Genomic DNA, 12,964 nt, shown 5'->3' with positions numbered 1-12,964 from the left:
ATAAAAACTTTTCAAAGATACATATTACTAATTCTTGCCATTATAAAATTAAATACATCTGATACATTTTTTGAGCACTCTAAAAAGATTTTAATTCTCTTGAGTAGAAGTGTTTAGTCCTATTGGGGATTTTACTTAATAGCTTACACTGTAAAAATGTTTACACTGACAATAATATCTGATGCACAAAATGCAAAAATGTTTACAGTGACAATAATGTAAAATGCACAAATTGTAAATATGTTTATAATGACAATTATGTCAAATGCATAATATTCATCACAGACACACATGACAGCACACCCAATACATTGTTTATACAAGCTCAATGACTTGAGTTTCAAGGATTTTCTTCTTCAAGAAAATTATACCTTCTTCATACATTATTTTTTTTATCACTTAACTATTAGTACAAAAATAATGAAAATAAATAACAAAAGTCTATATTTAAAAATGATGGAATTTGTTTATTTTTGTATTCCCTGTGATAATGCAATAAATTTCTGGTAAATTTTAAATTGGTTTTTCAACAAATTCAAAGCATTTTCAAGGACAAAAGTAACTTTTTAAAATTCAAAGAGTTTTCAAGTAAACCTCTCCAATTTAAGGATTTTTCAAGGTTGTATAACCTATGTACTAGTTTCAAACACAATAAATAATATTGCTAACTGGACTGATTGCACTTTAACCCCTCCTCCTGTGGGTCCCCAAGTGGTCTAAAGTGCTTTCCATTGCGGATCACTGCCATCTCACCTCTGTCCCATGGGTTTGAGTCTTGGAATCGGCCATGTGGGTATGTGAGAAAGCTTAGCTTCTTGAGGGTTGGTGGTTCTTTCCGGGGATTTCCCTGGTTCTTCCTCCACCATTAATACTGGCCACCATGTATAGCCTATCGTGTGCTGAAAAAATGGCATTAAACTCTACAACAACAACCCCTCCCCCTCCTCCAAGCATGCTTAGGTAATACCAGGACATCAGGAAGACCACAAGTTGTATGTTACCAATATTAAGGGTCATACATGGAGAAAACAAAAAAAGTTCAAATTAAAACAAGTCTAATATGAATGGCACATTTTTAACAGTCCTCTACATAGGTACTAGAAAGGACAGGTTGACTGGAGATTTTGACCAATGTGTCTCAACGTCCTGGACTTGTATTCGAGGTATGCAGACATGAACTAAACTTAAGGGGCAGAAAGCATCATTTTCTTGTTACATTTTCTATGACCATGGCCTGGGCTCTTAAGACTATAGATTTCTTGATTACTTAAAGTCATACATGCCCACCCCCCACAAGGTATATGCATTATTATTGCACTTACTGCTCTTGTAAGTGGCAAAATGAGTGAAAATCCTCAAGGTAGAAGGTAGCTATGATGTCGTAGCCTCAACTTGATTTGTTGTGGTTGAGGCAACGAACTGATCCCATATCATGTAATGGAGCAAAAAAATATCATCACTAAAGTCAGAAAAACAAACAGTGTAGAAATCTATTACATAAGTATAATCATGTTGTGAAAGAAGATTGGTTTATTTTGAATTTATTAAGCCCTTACACGATAAAATAAATTGGCATGGTTACACTAACCTCACCGTGTTTGCCATGACAGACAACGCGAGACTCTTGCCGTGACCCCTTTTCTACGTAAGGCTTGCCAGATCATATTTGGATATTCTACGCTATGTTATTATCAATTAAGTGGCAATAATAGCTTCTTGGTGGAATTTCAAAGTTGCCAATAAACCGTATTTACTTTTAATGTGCAAAATTTTTACTACGATCTGTTTACATTTCTAAATAAGGCCTCAATGTCCTTATATGGCACACAAACAAATGGGGCAGAGAACGGAAATAATCATTATCTGAACTAATATGGCGGACGATTTAAACGAAAAAATATCGGATAAAAAAGGTAAACGAGATTTTACAACTATTTCTACAATGATTTTCCATATTTCCGGTATTAAATAAGAGGACTACTCAATTTATTGGATTATATTCAAGGAATATGTTCAAAGTGTTATTATTGGGCTAAAAGAGCGCCGGGTGTGAATCACACCTGGCTTGCTCCATTGACACGTATATGCTCATGTTAGTACCCTGTCCACGAGGTAGGAGTAAGGGTACTAATATTAGTATTAGGTAGAAGGCTGACATAAATGGACAAGTATACAGACAATCCTCAATGTAGAAAGATGCCATGACTGGATTTAGTACACAGAAAATCATCAAGGTAGATTGCCACTGCTGCATCAATCATACTTTCAAGAAATGTGTGGCACTGGGAAAGGATTGTTTTGCTGTCATCTTTTATGGTTTATGTGGGATTAATGCCATTTTCTGCACACAATAGGCCAAACATGGTGGCCAGTGGAAGTGGTGGATGATGAACACAGGAAACTGCTGGGTAGAACCACCACTGAATGGAAAACTATTGGCAAGTTTTCTCACATACTCAAACCAATGTGGAAAGAGGTAAAATAGCAGTGATCTGAAGAGCCAAGCACCTGAGACCTCTTGTCTACCTGGGGTCCCCCAGTGGGGAAGGAGAGGAACATAAAGATGTATAACTATACCATCCAAAAATGTTTAATAAAAGTCCATATAAATGGATAATGATATAGGTTCATATAAAAATGTTTATTATAGGTTCATCCAAAAATATCTGATATAGGTCCACACAAAACTGTATCATATAGGTCCATACAAAAAGGAATCATACAGGTTCATCCAAAAATGTTTTATATAGGTCCATACAAAAATGTATCATATAGGTTCATGAAACATTGCAACAGTAAGGAAATCTGTTCAAAATAATGTAATGATTTGACAGGTTTCAAATTACTTAGATGGACATGAACCAACTCACTTTTACTAGTTGTCGTCTGCTTCTGCCATCAGATCCTACACAGTCAATTATCTTGGGCAGATTGATACCACCAGCCAGTTTGAACGTTGGCATGAACTTAACGATGTAGTTAATGTTGGAGTAGTCACAGGATGGATTCACCTGTATATAAAAAAGGGAAAAGAAAAGATATCAAAATCACTTTCTTGTTAAAGATGATACAAAGTGCAAACTGTAGTCAATGAAGGCCTTCCAATTGTGCAAATCATAAAGTGTATAATAAACATGCTTGAAAATACTTGCACTCCACTCTGGCAATACGGTTTTACATCAGGCAAACATGGATGAATTCTTTTTTGGAATATAATACATTCATGTAAAATTCTTTCCTTCATTAGCTGAAATATGTTGAACACTGAAAATTATTGTCAAATTTGGCTAACACAGTATATAGTCAACTACTCCACTCTACATGTCAATAAAAATTAAGCAATGATGTCCATATTAAAATACAACAACTATTTATTAATATTGTGACCCCAATTAAGGTTTAGATGTGACCATACTGACGTTCATGATCTGTTTAAAAAAACAAAAGCTTTGCATTAATTTGGTGACCCTGATTAAGGTTTAGATGTGTCCATGATACAGAAAAGCATTATCAAATCATGCATGAACAAATAAAAAAATATTTGACTTCATTTGTCATCCATGCTGTATTGACCAAAAAACATCAAAGCTACATTATTTTACTCTAAAACTACTGGCCAAAACACACAAAGCTGTGAACTTTAGCATCTACCATTATGCTGCACATATACCTGAATGACAATGTCTACTATATACCCACCATTTATGCACATGAAACTAGCTTACATTGTACACACCTTTATGTTTGATGTTGGCACTGTTATATTGCTCAAATCCTTGATCTTAGAAATAGACAAAGTACTTGGCAAAGGTATAGGCTCTGAAAACAAGGAGATATCTTGTAAGAAAAAGTATTCAACAAAGGCACATGCCCTGAAAATAAGGAGATATCATGTAAGAAAAAGTATTCAACAAAGGCACATGCCCTGAAAACAAGGAGATATCTTGTAAGAAAAAGTATTCAACAAAGGCACATGCCCTGAAAACAAGGAGATATCTTGTAAGAAAAAGTATTCAACAAAGGCACATGCCCTGAAAACAAGGAGATATCTTGTAAAAAAGTACTCAGCAAAAGTATAGGCTCTGAAAACAAGGAGATATCATGTAAGACAAAGTACTCTGCAATGGTGCAGGCTCTGAAAACAAGGCGATATCTAATAAGACAAAGTACTCCACAAAGGTACAGGCTCTGAAAACAAGGAGATATCTAGTAAAACAAAGTACTCAGCAAAGGTACAGGCTCTGAAAACAAGGAGATAACTAGTAAGAAGTAGAGTGTGCATATGATATTTTCTGATGCTGACATGATGTGATCTAGAAGTCAAGATAGAATTACTATGATAATGATACTGTGTTATATATCTGTAAATTTTCAGATAATGAAATATTCTTAACAGAATTTTTTTTAAATACAAAAACCCAACAAAACAAACTTTTCAACCCTTTAAATATGACCATAGGGATTTTTACTGTGGGGGGCAAAAAGTTAAAATATACAAGTCTGAATGGGCAGGAAATAACAGAATAGTAGTACCAATATCAGGTTTCTAACCACAAAAAGTTGGCTGTGAGAATTTGTAAAACACATCAATATCAGGTCAAGTTTCTGGGGTTCAAGAAGGCAATAACAAATATGGCTAACTGGGTCATATTCCTACTGTTTCAGCACTGTTTAGTTAGAGCATGATCTGGGGGAAAGGAGTTGTCCTCCAATTAGTAATGGTAGCTAATCATTTTCTATGTGTAAGGAAAGTGGGTGTGGGATTATGTTATAGTGTATATATAACGATAGGTACAAGAGAATAGTCAAAAAATGATACAAGATTAATATATGAAATGGGAACTGAACAGAGAAATATCATAAAAAGACTTGCAAGATATAGCCACACCCCCCCCAAAAAACAGACAGAGATATACAAGATGGGGAATTAACAGAAGAGACAGAATACCTCATATATTTGAGTGACAGATATTATATGTGGACAACGATATCAAGAAACCATTTAGTTAAACTGTAGTGTAGAACTTGGAGAGGTGGACAGAACTTTGGCGTGTGTATATTAGATATATAAAGTAATCTGCAAACTGACTGTATTACCATGGAACTCCCCTCCTGTCAGAAGTGGTAGAGAACCCTGTGGGTCAGACAACAAGACCTAACAGGTTAGATAAATATCAACTTCAGCTTCAAACATACCATGAATGACATACTGATAATTAACACAAGAATATTACAGTTAATGAATGAAGTTCATCAAACAATAGTCACTCATTTTGAATATCACAGTTAATGAATGAATTTCATTAAACAACAGTCACACATTTTGAATATCACAGTTAATGAATGAAGTTCATCAAACAACAGTCACACATTTTGAATATCACAGTTAATGAATGAAGTTCATCAAACAACAGTCACACATTTTGAATATCACAGTTAATGAATGAAGTTCATCAAACAACAGTCACTGATTTTGAATATCACAGTTAATGAATGAAGTTCATCAAACAACAGTCACTGATTTTGAATATCACAGTTAATGAATAAGTTCATCAAACAACAGTCACACATTTTGAATATCACAGTTAATGAATGAAGTTTATCAAACAATAGTCACTCATTTTTGCTACAATCACTGTTAATAACACAAATTCTTTCAAATGCACTTAATATATAACAATACAGTTTTATGGTCAATGCAATGTGTATATCAGGAGGGACATACCATGTTTCTATGCAATGTATATTTTAGGAGGGACATACCATGTTTCTATGCAATGTGTATATTAGGAAGGACATACCATGCTTCTATGCAGTGTATATATTAGGAGGAACATATGTTTCATTGCAATGTATATATATGAAGGAATATACCATGTTTCTATGCAGTATATATATTAGGAGGGACATACCACATTTCTATGCAATGTGTATATTAGGAGGGACATATATTTCTATGCAATATATGTATTAGGAGCGACATACCATGTTTCTATTCAATGTGTATATTAGGAGGGACATACCATGTTTCTATGCAGTGTATATATTAGGAGGGACATGTTTCATTGCAATGTATATATCAGGAGGGATATACCATGTTTCTATGCAGTGTATATATTAGGAGGGATATACCATGTTTCTATGCAGTGTATATATTAGGAGGGACATACCATATTTCTATGCAGTGTATATATTATGAGGGTCATACTGTGATTCTATGCCATGTGTACATTAGGAGGGACATATCATGATTCTAAAATTTCAAAGCTATAAACACTTTTGACTCCATGTAATTAATTACAGTGTATATTATGGTCAACTCTTCAGTGCAAGTGCTAACTGTTCTGCATGTCTGTATCAATGGAATAATGAAACACCAAAACTTCTACAAAATTTAAAAATAATTTCTGAACTCATCTCTTGTGAAACACATTCACTATTGATCCAACCATTTTGATTTATGTAAACATTATATCTTCAGAAGAAAAAAATTCAAAACATTTTCAGAGCACTGTTCCATGAAATACAAATGCTGCTTGAAATATTTCAGTTGTTAAAAATCTTCATTGGAACAGACTAGCACTCTGAATGTTTGATACTAAAACCAGTCCACAGTTTACAGCAAAATCTGTCAATCAGCCCACAGTTTACAGCAAAATCTACCTTAAGTTTGATATCAAAACCAGTCCACAGCTTACAGCAGAATCTACCTCCAGTTTGATACTAAAACAAGTACAGTTTGATAGAAAAACCAGTCCACAATTTGATACTAAAACCAGTGCACAATTTACAGCAAAATCTACCTTAAGTTTGATGCTAAAACAAGTACACAGTTTGATACAATAACCAGTCCACAATTTGATACTAAAACCAGTGCACAGTTTACAGCAAAATCTACCTGAAGTATGTTACTAAAACCAGTCCACAGTTTACAGCAAAATCTACCTTGAGTTTGATACTAAAACCAATCCACAGTGTATAGCAGAATCTACCTTAAGTTTGATACTAAAACCAGTACACAGTTTACAGCAGAATTTACCTCAAGTTTGATAATAAAGGCAGTGCACAACGTATAGCAGAATCTACCTTAAGTTTGATAATAAAAGCAGTCCACAGTGTATAGCAAAATCTACCTTAAGTTTGATACTAAAACAAGTACACAGTTTGATACTAAAAGCAGTGCACAATTTACAGCAAAATCTACCTTAAAGTTTGATACTAAAACCAGTCCACAGTGTATAGCAGAATCTACCTTAAGTTTGATACTAAAACCAGTCCATAGCGTACAGCAGAATCTACCATAAGTTTGATACTAAAACCAGTCCACAGTTTACAGCAAAATCTACCTTAAGTTTGATACTAAAACCAGGCCACAGTGTATAGCAGAATCTACCTTAAATTTGATACTAAAACAAGTACACAGTTTGATACTAGAACCAGTGCACAGTTTACAGCAGAATCTACCTTAAGTTGGATAATAAAACCAGTCCACAGCGTATAGCAGAATCTACCTTAAGTTGGATAATAAAACCAGTCCACAGCGTATAGCAGAATCTACCTTAAGTTTGATAATAAAAGCAGTCCACAGCGTATAGCAGAATCTACCTTAAATTTGATACTAAAACCAGTCCACAGTTTACAGCAAAATCTACCTTAAGTTTGATACTAAAACAAGTACAGTTTGATATTAAAATCAGTGCACGGTTTACAGCAGAATATACCTAAAGTTTGATGCTAAAATCAACCCACAATTTATAGCAAAATCCACCTTAAGTTTAATACTAAAACCAGTGCACAGTTTACAGCAAAACTTACCTTAAGTTTGATGCTAAAATCAAACCACAATTTACAGCAAAATCTACCTTAAGTTTGATACTAAAACCAGTGCACAGTTTACAGCAGAATGTACCTTAAGTTTGATACTAAAACCAACCCACAATTTACAACAAAATCTACCTAAAGTTTGATACTAAAACCAGTCCACAGTTTACAGCAAAATCTGTCAACCAGCCCACAGCTTACAGCAGAATCTACCTTAAAGGAGACTAGAAATAAAAATTTTCCTTTTACGTATGTAATTCTCTACAGATTTTAATTCGACTGCAATGTTTATAAATTAAATATAATAAGCGGGTAGTGATTATATTGCGTGGAAGATACCACGATTCCGTAAATTGCCGAGTTTTTCCGAGTTTTGACGAGATGAGAGATCACGTGGTACCGTGACGCTATACTAGCCAGTCATCGAATACAAACATAAACATTGGCGAGCGAGGCAGAGAGGAGACCACATTTGGGTTACACATTCAAAAGTTGAATCTGCAGTCTGATATAACAGTTTATGTACTGTACTGGTAAGTGCTAAAAGAAATTTGTTAGGCACAAGCCCCAGGCTGGTGACTTAAATAAATTAAAGTCCTGAATGAAATTCCACAAGCCCGCACAGTTCATACCTGTCAACTCTCAAGCCGGGAGAAAAACCTCTCGATTTTGGAGGTATTTCCTCATCTATATCCTGATCTCGTAATATCTCTCAATTTTGCGCAGTGAAGTCCCGATTATTACATTATGTCTGTCAATTTTCATTTGTCAGAAGGAAAAAACCCAACCCCAAGCCATTTTTAAATATAACGTATGCAATTTACAGTCTAAACTGCCACACTGCAGACATCGTAGTGATATGACTGAAAAATTGTTAAAGCTACGTTAAAAATTCAAATCACACGCACACACGTCTAAACCCGGCACTGGACGAAATAATTAATATCATACAACAGTTTTTTTCTTCTTTTTTTCTTCTTCAGTAAATAGAACGTGAAGATTAAACATTATTCAAGTAACTTTCAGATTTTTTTAAACAACTACAACAGTACTATAGTAAAAAAAATAAATTAAAAGAATAAAATTGTCACCAATTAGCTTAAATGAATGATCACGCTGAAATTTTCTCTGCAAACAAAATCGCATCTCCATTTCTGCCAAAGAAACTCGGCCAGTTAACACCTGACATTCCTCTACCATATATGAAAACTTTAATTACCATGATTAAATTACAAGGAATAAAACAAAATATACCATGCAGTATATGTGGCCCTAAAGAACTAATTCTGAATAAATATTTTATTCAGCAAACAGTGTTACATGCATTAAGACTTAAACCTAAGGAAATAAGGTGGGGCATAAAACTTTGAGAAAAACAGTTGCCACATGTGCGGTAACTTGTGACTGCAGATTTGAACTGTTAAAATGAAGTCCATGGCATCGTAAGTAACAACGAAATAGGCATCGTTTATTTGGTAATCAATTGCTGGTGCTTACGCATACACACACTGTCGAGCATGGTTTCTTTGAAGTATGTCCGAAGGGCAGTCCTTTTCACAAGATCAATGCAAGGATAAGGATTATGTTCATTAGTCACACCGGCTTTATTGTTTGCGTACTTAAATCAAAACTGTAGCTTTTTTGCAATTTAACCAGAACTGACCAGAATATGCAAAAGGGGCTTGACATGGGGGAATAATAAGGCGTATCACAGTGAGAAAAGGCACGTCAAATGGGCGGTCGCACATTGGGGCAAGGGGGGGGTCAATAGTCCCCCCCCGTTCTATTGTCAGACAGTTAATGTGAAACTTTGACCTCTTTTTTTTTAATCACTGCTCTTTAAACTGCCCAAGGAATAGTTTTATATCAGTTCCAATTATTACAGATTACTGTTTATGCCTACTACATGTATACAATGCATTTTTTAAAATTCTTTTTAATTTTTATAAGATTACTAAAAATTGTGTTTTCTCGAAACACAACAGGTTTAAAATCTTATTTTTAGCAAAGCTTCCATTTGATTAAAATCAAATCTAAATTTCACCTAGGACAGTGGTGAGTTGATTTAGATTGTGCCGTGTTAAGGCATGTATGTCAACATCTGAAAATAATTTACTCATTTCACCAGCGCGATCAAAATTTCCTTAGGCAAACAATTTTTGTTTCGACAAGCCTGACGGGCACCTCACTTTGAATACAGGATGGGCTGAAACTAAAACCAGAAGGGGCCCAGGGTGTCGGGCTATCAGATTTGTTTTTAGCACTGCTGTTTTAGATACAAGATATGTGGATTGATTGTTGCATTTTGTGGTCACTTACTCGTCCTTCTGCCTATTTTTGTAACTCACACGTTTAACTCTTTTCCCAGGATTTAAAATGTCCAAAGGTATGTCTGGAACAGTGCCAACTTTTAGTCTAGGCCTAGCATTTATGTATCTTTGAGCTGCTATTTTTTCATGATCCCTCTTGTAACATTCCTTTGAGAAATGTAACAAGCACATAGTGCTGTATGGTATTACTTTGAAATTGACTCGTTTGTAATAGTGTACCCATTCTTTCATTATGCCTTTATCTTTCGGAAAAGAAAAAAAAATATGTCCACAGGCTTTTCTTAATGTTTTATTACACCCGTAAGCAACGCAAAACGGTATTGTCTTTTACTCTGGCAACTCCCACTTGGGCTGCTGGAGTCGCTACTATGACGTCACATCCCGAAAGTAACCGAATAGGCGTGGAAATTTTGCATACGAGGTCACGGAAATTCAGCTCCTAGAAGATAGGCCAATATTTAAATATTGGCATTACGGTCGCAGATGATACTTCAGAATAAGGTTTTCTGCTATAGTACTTTTATTATTGTTCTATATTTCCATTGGTTTCTGGTCTCCTTTAAGTTTGATACTAAAACCAGTCCACAGTTTACAGCAGAATCTACCTTAAGTTTGATACTAAAACCAGTTCACAGTTTACAGCATAACCTACCTTAAGTACGATACTAACACCAGTCCACAGTTTATAACAAAATCTACCTTAAGTGACCGGGGCCCCGAGTGGCCGAGTGGTCTAAAGCGCTCTTCGTTACGGATCACTGCCATCTCACCTCTGTCTGCGGCGGTTCGAGTCTAAGATTCAGCCAATGTGGGCATGTTAGAAAGCCTGCCAGTAGCTTCTCGTGGGTCGGTGGTTCTTTCCGGGGTTTTCCGGGTTCTTCCTCCACCATTAATACTGGCCGCCATGTATAGCCTATCGTGCTGAAAAATGGCGTTAAACCCCACAACAACAACAACAACAACAACCTTAAGTGACCATATATAGGTACCCAGTAATGCACTTGTCTCCATCATCAGATATGGAATCATACTTTGTGGTCCCCCAAGATAGGTACTCTTTTAAAATAGCAAAGGTTTGACTGTTCACTGCTATCACTATAGTGCTGTTATTGAGATCCATAAAAGTGATCCACCTTATAGTGAAGGAGCTTTATAGCGAGAGGCTTTATAGTGAGGGATACTCTAACAAGCCTGTATCCTGATAGTAAAATAGAAACATACAAATATTTAATGATGCGAGATCACATTACTATTGGTTTTCATGAGTCTCCAACTAAAATACATTGAAATAAACCAAGCAACACATTATAAAAAAAGATCTGACCAGAACCTGACAAAGTACCATACCAGCACTGTAAGAAATACATAGTATATTGAGAAGTATTATAGTAAAGGACCAATATAATTACTTACTCGTTTCAGTTTTGTACTCCTGGACACTCCAGTTGGCCAGCTGGATGTAAGCATCACACAACTGTTTCATGCTGACCACTATTATTCCAACCTTCTTGTTCTTCATGAGATTATCCACCATGCTCTTGGCTGCCTGCACTCTACCCTACACAGCACGAGAATTTATAATCATACATAAAAAAAAATTCATATATGCAGTACTTTTCATTTGAAATGAATGCATAAAAAAATCACTATTCTTTTACAGACTTTCATGAATGATCAATGATGTCAAGTTATTTTTACATATGGTGGTCCACCTTGTATATACAACCACCCCTTCTGTACCTGAAAGTGGCCTTAGGAGACAGGTGGCCTTTCTAGAGTCGAATACATTTTTTGTGATAAGTATATGCAATGCATGTAGTAAGAAAGCTACAGACTTCAAAGCACTTAATATCTTCATTTAAAAGTAACATTAATCATTAAAAGGTTCTTCTGTCTCCAGACTTAATAGACTTCTGTCTCTAGACTTAATAGACTTCTGTCTCTAGACTTAATAGACTTCTGTCTCCAGACTTAATAGACTTCTGTCTCTAGACTTAATAGACTTCTGTCTCAAGAATAGACTTATTTCAAGTGATCATACATTAATAGTTCTTAGTCTTGAAATAAGTGTGAAATGTGAGCATAGTATTGTTGTCATGGACATTTTAAAACCATTCAAAAACATCATTTAAATCTTGGTACATACATAATTCTCTTTCCATTTTCTTCATTTTCCAACTGCTGGTGATTATTCTCCTTATCTGTTATGATGCTGTTTATTTTAGTATTTCAACAGAAAATTATTTGGCAAGCCCCCCCCCACACCATTTTGTTGAGTCGATTAACTTTGACTTGGCTTCTAAATTAATAGGTCTGTGTTTATGTGATGTTAATGTTTTTTTTATTGATTTATTCCTATTCTGCTAATTGTACAGTACCGTGATTTAATTATGCAGATGAAAGGTTTGTAGCATGGATGAAATGCCTTCTTAAAAAGGAAGTGACACGTGTACTGTCACATGATTTTTCAGTCTAGGTTGGTACCCTGTTTTGTTCAAGATTAATTTATCTCTGTGTTAATCCACACAATCTATATTTAGCCAATTCTATGTTATTATCTTGACAATTACATCCAGTACTAATCATCAAAGAAAAGAATTCAACCAGCTGTATGATGCCCACAACTCTCATCACAATACTGTTGAGACAAATCTGACATCAGGAAACGGGTATAGAGATAATCAGATCATTTGCTTTACCATATGAATTAAATAATGGTTGTGTTAATGAGGGGAACATTTGACACAGTTTTACTAAAATGCCGCTTGTGTTAGAGAGGTGGCCATTCTTGAGGAGTACTTTTGAATAGAACC

General features: G+C 35.1%; 1 protein-coding gene across 1 annotated transcript in view; it reads right to left on the bottom strand.

Moving 5' to 3' along the window:
- Positions 1 to 12,964, bottom strand: part of LOC149792343 (serine-protein kinase ATM-like) — a 360,810-nt gene that overhangs the window by 38,203 nt on the left and 309,643 nt on the right. The window contains exons 50-52 of the mRNA XM_089970917.1: positions 11,565 to 11,709; positions 3,737 to 3,819; positions 2,871 to 3,011 (exon numbers count right to left, since the gene is read on the bottom strand). Of these exons, the coding sequence (XP_089827043.1) occupies positions 2,871 to 3,011; positions 3,737 to 3,819; positions 11,565 to 11,709 (369 nt within the window). The remainder of the gene's footprint in view (positions 1 to 2,870; positions 3,012 to 3,736; positions 3,820 to 11,564; positions 11,710 to 12,964) is intronic.

The sequence above is a fragment of the Sinohyriopsis cumingii genome, chromosome 9, assembly GCF_028554795.1.
Source record: "Sinohyriopsis cumingii isolate HCF-2022 chromosome 9, ASM2855479v2, whole genome shotgun sequence".
Taxonomy (NCBI): Eukaryota; Metazoa; Mollusca; class Bivalvia; order Unionida; family Unionidae; genus Sinohyriopsis; species Sinohyriopsis cumingii.
Note: the sequence above shows the minus strand (reverse complement) of the source record. Positions and strands in the feature narration are given on the sequence as shown.